At 38.1% G+C, this 8,322-nt stretch overlaps 1 protein-coding gene across 2 annotated transcripts in view; it reads right to left on the bottom strand.

Moving 5' to 3' along the window:
- ORC2 (origin recognition complex subunit 2) overlaps window positions 1-5,139 on the bottom strand; it is a 41,056-nt gene extending 35,917 nt beyond the window's left edge. Inside the window, exons 1-4 of one of the 2 annotated variants that reach the window (XM_063098204.1) lie at window positions 4,922-5,139; window positions 2,090-2,134; window positions 918-1,021; window positions 290-433 (exon numbers count right to left, since the gene is read on the bottom strand). In XM_063098204.1, the coding sequence (XP_062954274.1) occupies window positions 290-433; window positions 918-1,014 (241 nt within the window). In that variant the 5' untranslated portion in view covers window positions 1,015-1,021; window positions 2,090-2,134; window positions 4,922-5,139. Of the gene's footprint in view, window positions 1-289; window positions 434-917; window positions 1,022-2,089; window positions 2,141-4,921 lie in introns of both variants that reach the window. The other variant, XM_063098201.1, reaches the window with a different exon arrangement.
- Between the last annotated feature and the right edge of the window lie 3,183 nt (window positions 5,140-8,322).

Raw genomic sequence — 8,322 nt, forward strand, 5'->3', positions numbered from 1 at the left:
ACTTGGTTCATGAAATTATTTTAAATAACTTAAAAATATAAATATCTTAAAAGTAACTTCATAGTGGTTGGTCTGTAGATTCCTTCTTTCTAAAAATAATTAAGTGCAGAACTGTTTTTTTGTTAAGAAAAAGAGAACTGCAGAAAAAGACTTGAATCAAATGCTTTTCCAATGAGAAACATAATATAGCACACTACTATCTAACCTACCATAATATTTTTGTGTATCTTGCAAAGCAATTTCTGCTACTAGCAGAAATATGAGTATACATTTCCCCCTCCTCAGATACCTTGAACATCTCTTCCCAAAACTTCTACATAGTTCTGATCTTTTAAGACTTCCTGGCCATCTTCCTCCAAATCATATTCTGGCTTCTTTATTATTTTTTTGGGATTGACCAAAAGCTGAGCTCGCTCCTTCTTTAATTTAGTTCCTGTAAGAACATCCAAAGAATCAGAATATGACAGGTATAAATTCTTTTTAAACATTATATTTAAATAAGTAAACAAACTGTACTACTTACACTGTCATTACTTAAGACCTGGAAAAAAAAGTTAATATTTTCTCTTTGATTAAAAGTATTGACCATCCTTCCACAGTTTATAGAACTAAGTTTAAAAACCAAACTACCTTGAAAGTGTATATTTTGGGGGGATCAAAATAACCACAAATTTTATATTACAATGAGTAGTTATTTATCACTACTACCGGGCATTTCATATTAGATAAGCCTTTATCACTTTAAATTTTCAATTAAAATTTGAAAGAAGTAAACTAAAAGAGCAGTTTTTACTTAGCCTTTCTAGATCAAATACTCTGTGTTATATTTTCAAAATAGAATGTTAAAATATTTTCAAAAGTGAAACAATCCATAAGCATTATATAAGCATCTCTTCAATTGTACAATCATTCAGTACCTCCTTCTCTATCAAGAATGTGATTAAGAACATCATCATCTCCCACAAATTGAACCTCCAGCATCTTGTCTTCCTTTAATCCCAGTTTACTCATCATTGCCAACCTAAACAAAAAGAAATATATCACTCAAAAGTGAATTCATATCAATTGCCAAATAAATTAAACATTCTTATAATGAATACACGTATATGTATAATTTAAAAAATCTTAAGTAGAGGTTTTGGTGATGGGGAGCAATAATCAGCTACAATGTATATCGACAAAATAAAATTTAAAAAAAAATAAAAATAAAAATAAAAAATAAATTAAAAAAATAAAAAATAAAAAAATAAAAATAAAATAAAAATAAATAAAAAATCTTAAGTATGAAAAATATATTATGCATTATTGTATTAAGTTTTCACTGTAGCTAACTCAATTCTTTATCTGAAAAATGGGTGAAGAGGGTAGGAGATGTCTAAGATTTGAGGAGAGCTAAATCCAATCAAGGTAACTGAAATATAATCTCGGGAAAAGAATTATCTGTAAAGAAACCTCTAACCAACCTACATAACAACCTGTTTCTACACTGACAGAAACAGGGTGGTAAATACATGAGAGTTTAGAAAAGGGGCAGCCAAATAAAGAATAATGGTTTGGTGAATTTTATTATCTGTGCACGAGGAAGACATAGTCCATAGGGGTAAGTCTGTGATACTTCAGCCTGGAGCGAATAATCCTCAAGTACTACCCCCTTTATTTTTATTGTATGCTTACAAACAACTTTAAGATTATGAATATGTCTTTCTAGGTAACTAGATAGTTAATACGAATCTTTCCAACACTTTATAGTCAGTTCCTCACTGAACTAACTTCAGTCTGGCAAGCAAAAGTTGGATCAACTCTAGCTATTCTGACAAAATTGAGTTTCAGAACTTACAATGCTAATGGTCAAAAACTAACTAATGACAATTCCAAATGCTGCCTGCTAATCAGTTTACACAAAAAATATAAATTAAGATTCACTGCTCTCGGTGAATATTTTTTCTCTCCTCTCTTATAATTCCTGTTTTTGCCTTTTCTTCTGACAAGAGGAACTATTACTGTGTCTCTCGATGAGACTCACTGTTGAGTCTCAAATTTTCTTTTGACAACTGGTATGCTTAAATGACTTGTTTCAGTTTTCATTTACCTTTTAAGGTACTACACATTCTGCAGCTGGAAAATTCAGAGTCACCTGTAACTGGAAAAAGAACTTAGTCAGGGTCAGTTAACAGGAAAACAAAAGCAACAGGACAAAGCCAAGAAGTCCACAAGTTGTAACAAACATGATGAATAGATAAATGTAGTCCTTACAAAGCCAAAGCTGTCATGATGGTATAATAAAGGATAAAAACAAACATTACCTTTTGGTCAGGAAGCCCTAGAGACTGAAAACATCTGGATGGGGTTGGGGGACAGGAGGATAAAATTTGAAGATTTTGTGCTAGACATAGTTTTAAGTAATATGAATGTATTCTCACTTAATCCTCACAATAACTCTGTAAGGTTTATATTTTATAATTTATGTGACCACTGCTAGTAAAATATGTCCTCCTGAGCCATTTTTCTAGTCATGATACTGCTTCCATTATGGGGAATTAAGGTGTATCAGAGAAAAAGCTTAATATATTTACATATTTTAAAAGCTTAATATATTTACATATTTATGTAAAATTAACAATTCCTTTATATTTGTATAAAATGAATAGGTTTTTTTGAGGGACTGTTTGTGAGGCACAATATTAGGCATTTTTATTTACACCAGCTCATTAAATCCTCAGATTCTTTAAGGTAGGTATTTTGTGTCTCTCTCTCTATATATATGCATAACTTGTTTATGTATATAATTTCTCCAATTTACAGATGAGTAAACTTAGGTTAAATATTATTCACCCAAATTCACATAATTAGAAAGTGAGTTAGATTTGACTGATTCCTAAATTCCTGGTCAGTCTACTACACCACGTATCTCTCCTGCCATTAAATAAAAATCTTGTTACCCTAAATGCTTGTTTTGACCTCTGGAAACTATTCATAAAATGTCTAATCACTTTCCGACATATCAGTACTTCAAGAATCTATATAGTTCCTCTAAGGTGCCAGTTCATTAGGTGAAACATCAAGCATACTTCAAAGAGCATAGCCAGATTCAGCATAATCTACATTATTTTTATTTGATTGTATACTGCTGTGCTCTACAAAGGATTTGAAGCAGTGACAATGAACAAATGCAATAATACAGACGATAAACTATATAACAGGGAGTCTGGATCAGGGAAAATACAAACAAAAGCAGAAAATAAAATCATGCAAAGACCTTTTGGCTCTGAACTTCCTGGGAGTCAAAGTAAAAAAGGAGTAAAGGTCTGTTGCATAACTCTCATTAGTAAAACCTTGGTAGTTCTTTGTGGGGTGGGGTGAGGGGGGAGATAAGATCTACAAGGAAAATTTAAAAACAAATATTCTAGGTAACAGAATATTGTCCTAGGCAATTTCCCCAAAGTATTTAACGTAAGAAATGCCTGGACAGAGGCAGCCTAACTCTCAGTCTTGTCTGTATCCCAATGCATTTGCACAAACATTTCCTTTTCTAGATTTTAAAGCATCTTATGCAGCACAAAATCACCAAACTGAAGAATTTCTGCAAAGACCTCGTTAAGAAAGCTTTCCTTCGGGCCGGCCCGTGGCTCACTCGGGAGAGTACGGTGCTGATAACACCAAGGCCCCGGGTTCGGATCCCATATACGGATGGCCGGTTCGCTCACTGGCTGAGCGTGGTGCTCACAACACCAAGTCAAGGGTTAAGATTCCCTTACCGGTCATCTTTAAAAAAAAAAAAAAAAAAAAAAAAAGAAAGCTTTCCTTCAGTTCTCTCCAATAGTTCCTGAAAAAACACTCCCTAACAATTACACAATAAAATGCAAATGTTTATTGACCATCTATGACCCTTCAAGGCACTGCTTTGGGTACTTATAGGTCTATTCCGTTCAAGGAGATAACTACAAGGAAAGAAGATGGTTAAGCACCAATTTTAACATCAGATAAACCTGCGTTCTAATCGCGCTCCACATCTTACAGCTGCATGACTTTGTCCAAAGTCGTCACGATTAAATGAGATCATGTGCCTGACATATAAAAACGCTCCTTAAATGTACCCTATTATCCGTATTTTTATTTCAAACTTCAACTTAACCATGCAGAACTCTTGTACATCTCTATACCTCATTCACCATCTAACAAAGTGCTCAATGAGTGATGAATGCTGTCCCTTTAACGTGCAGTGCTATTACACGAAGGTATAGGGCCATACTACTTTTCGTCAGATTGCAATTTAACTAGAACAGGTGTAATAGATAGTTCTATTAGGATTTCAATAGTAAAATAAGAAGTAATGCTTCAACATCCTTTTAACTTAAAAAGCTTTACCCAAAGAACCCGGTTTATCAACATTTTACAACCAAGCATTGTCCCAAGGTGACTATTCAGTTAGTAATCGGGCTCATTTGGTGCTTCCAGGCTGGGATGACGTCAAAGATTCTAGCTACAGTGGTAGTTTTGGGACACGATCTCTTCCCCCTCATCCGTCCTTGTACCTGCTCCTTTCACAGGGCACTTTACTACTTTCGTTACAGATGTTTACAGTTTTCTCTTCCCAGACAGAGATCTCCGTAAGCAGGGAAACAGGCATGTTCGTATCAGGCATCCTTTGCACAGAAGGCCTGCCACTGCTGGACAGACTGACGAACGGTCTTCCCTGAGAGAGCCTGTCACCCCAAAAAGTATTTGCGGACTTCGGCCTGCGCCTCCAGCCTCTGACCAGTTGGCTGCGCTCCACTAGCGCGGGGTTCTTGGCCCCGGGGCAGCCTGTGGAGGGCAAGAGGGAGGCGCAGCGACCTTGCCCCGGGTGTCGAGGGGAAGCCCTGGGCGACTCGGGACGAGGGCGCCCCAGCTCGGCCGCGGGGCTCAGCGCACCTGGACTCACCTCACAAGCCCCGAGCTAAGCAGAAAAGGGAGGCAGGCTGCCCTGACGCCCCGCAACGCACCGCTAGGTCTCCGCCTAGCGTGGCTCCGGCCGCCTCGAGCCTGCCGGACGCTGCCCGGCTGAGTCGTCGCAGCGGAGAAGGAGGATTCGGCCCCAGCGCGAGAGGCCAAGTCCTACTAAACGGCTCGCAAGAAGGGCCGAGTGAGGCAGACCCGGAGGCCGGCTGGGGGAGGGGAGACCTGCGTGCGGTACACCGAATCTCCCGCCCGCTCAGGGGGCGGTGCCCTGGGCAGCCAATAGGGAGAGGGGTAGGCCAGGAGCGACGGCTCTGCCGGCCATTCGGCACCAGCCAGTAGGCCCCGCCCAGCAAGAGACCTGAGGAAAAAGAATTCCTGAGCGCTGTGTTCTGGGCCTTTCCCTTCCTCCTTCCATTTCCGGGGAAGGGAAAAGGAAGTGTTGTTTGGCTTTGAGAAAGCTTGCGGAGCGGTTGCTGTCTGTCTTGCTGCAATCTTAAGTGTTCTTTGGTTTCTCTAGTTACCTTCTTTTGAGGAAAAAGATAATGGGAATGCATTCGCGGGGTTTTTTTTGTTTGTTTTTTTAACTTTACTCATTTGGCGTGAAAGGTAGGATCTTGTACATCTCAAGGGTTTGGGGTAAGGAGATAGTCCTTTCTTTAAAGTCCCCAGGAGGGGAGATAGTCCTTTCTTTAAAGAAGAGAAGTAGGGCCTCAGAACTGGGGGAGATAGTCCTTTCTTTAAAGAAGAGAAGTAGGGCCTGAGAACTGGGGGAGATAGTCCTTTCTTTAAAGAAGAGAAGTAGGGCCTCGGAACTGAATGTGGAAATGACATCAGACTGCTAACGTGAGGAAGAGACGACGGAAATAGAATGAATAGACAGAGAAAGAGAAAATGAGGAACAAAAGGAGCGAACCTGGCTGGGCCATGTACAACATTACTATTTCATTTATTTAAAACAAAACAACACTACAAAGTACCCTGCGAACCAGATGATAAGGATACAATATTGAGCGAGACAAACACGATCTCTGCCCTCACCTAAGATAATATGGGAAGACATCAATCGGCCGATCTTGAGAAAAATGCTGCAATAGGAGAAGTGCGGTGTTTATTAGGGAACATGTGGTAGGGGTATCTAATTAAAAGGCCAGAAGGAGTCAAGAACAGTTTCCTTGGAGGAAGAGATGTTTAAACTAAAATGAGAGTTGAATAGATTTAAACCCGACAAAGAGGAGGGGTAAGATTTTCCAGGTATAAGATCCAAACCAATATAGCAGATGTGTAAAGTTCCAAGAGTTAGGTCTCTTATGAAGGGCTAGTTGGCCCTTAGGGCATTGGTCAGATTTGTATTGAAAGATCACCCTGGAGAAAGGAGGTAGGAGTGGGAAGGAAAAGATGGAGTCACACCATTTAGAAGCTATCTAGGGAATCCAGTTGAGAAATGACCATATCCTCGATACCTCAATATTCTGTTTCAGTTAGCTGGAGTTAAGAAAATGAAAGAGGTAATTTTCTGTGCGTTGGAAATAAAAAGAATTTGAGGGGCAAGTAGAGACAAGATAAAGGAAAGAGAACATAGCCTGTTAGCAATGAAGTGCTTGAAGAGTGCTTAAAAATTATTTAAGAATATTGAATAGATGTGTTCAGCCAATGTGTTCTTTATGTTTCTATGATGTAAGTAAACTCCCCACTAAATCTTCAATAAAGCCTTCTATAGACATAGAGGCCTTGGTGGGTTTTGATTTTTTTTCATGGTATATGTGTAGAACATACAGGGAAGGAATTGAGTTTTGCATTTAGATCAATACTGGGGTAGATAAAAAACAAAGAGCCCATGTCATCAGAATGGAGATACAGGATTTAGGAGTGGCAGGAAGTTGAAGCTAGAGGGGAACTTAAAATGGCAATTCCCGAAGTCTTCACAGAAATTTTGGATAGGGCATTTGACTGTTCTCTAAAGTGGGAAATAGAAGATCAAGTTAATATTGTTTAATCTTAAAGAGTCGAGACACCAGTAGCTAATTGGGTTATAGCTTGAAATTTAGGGGCTGGCTTTAAAAGTCTCTAATGTAATCTGATTAAACAAGGTGAATTGAACACTCTTGAAATACCACTAAAATAACAGAATCAGATTTTTAAAAAACAGTATAAATATACACAGAATTAACAGAATTGGAGAGAAGGTGGGATAAGTTAAAATTTTGGAAGATGTGTGGTAAGTGATTAGGTAAAGCAGAGTAAACTGAAATCCAGGCCTGCAGAGGGGAAGCCAATAAGAAGCCTATTTCCTGTCACAGAATTCCAAGTAGTCTCAGAAATCTCTTAAGAGCAGCATGGGGCTGAAAACTGTAAGATTCATTGGAAATCTGAAACAATTAGATCCTAGATCTCCTGTTGTACTTAGCGGAGGACCAGGATTTTACAATACAAGGTGAGCCTGAGAGAATCTAGATTCAGCACCACCAGGTAAAACAGAGCAGGAATGAGAAGTCATACTAAAATTGGGGGTGGGGTGTGTGGGGAGGAGGTATGTGGAAAAATAGAACCTTCGTTCGTTTGGCTTCCATAACACTAGCAACTAGTCAGAATATCACCTGGGCATTAAATTTAAAGACTTCCTCTTCTGGCAAGGTAATCAAAAAGATAGGAGGCCAGGTTGAAAAAGGCAGTTTACACTGAAACCTACTAGCTGATAAGCCCTGCCCCTGCAGGCTGAGCTTCCAATCAATTTTAGTGTCACCAAATTTTTGAATAAAACCTCAGCTCTGCCAGACACAACTAATAGAGCAGGAGGAAACATAACTGTAGTAAACTCAGAGCAATGAAGAGATTTTATATGTATGAAATGAATATATAAAAGAATCTGAGTCGTCAAATTTCGATTTTTAAAGGAAAAATAATTCTTAATGTTTTAACTTTTAAACAGACTGCAAAATCAAGATATCAGCTGCATATTTTTCTTCACCAATTACCTCATCTGTTTGCATAATGAAGAATATCAGAATCTTTATAAAATTCTTCCTCAGGGAGATGACTGAGTTAAAAAATGTGAAATCATTTATTTCAAATTTATTTTTATATTCAGACAAGGTTTTTTGCCCAAACCATATTTTACATGATCAAATTCAAGAATATAATCTCAGTTTCTATGTTCCAAATTAAAATATAAATAACTGTATAGATGCCAGAGCTCTAGATTAAACAAACAGGACCAAGTAGTTCTTACAAGCAAGTTAAGATACATTTGTATTGGTTCCTAAATTTGAGAAGCTCAGTTAACTTTTTGTCTTTGCCAGTATTATTGAAAGCTTAACATCAATGCTATTGCTCCTTGAAAAACCCATTTTCTCTCTGGGTCTTTTTCTTTGAACAGTTCGCTTCACT

This window comes from Cynocephalus volans, chromosome 1, assembly GCF_027409185.1.
Source record: "Cynocephalus volans isolate mCynVol1 chromosome 1, mCynVol1.pri, whole genome shotgun sequence".
In the NCBI taxonomy this organism is placed as follows: Eukaryota; Metazoa; Chordata; class Mammalia; order Dermoptera; family Cynocephalidae; genus Cynocephalus; species Cynocephalus volans.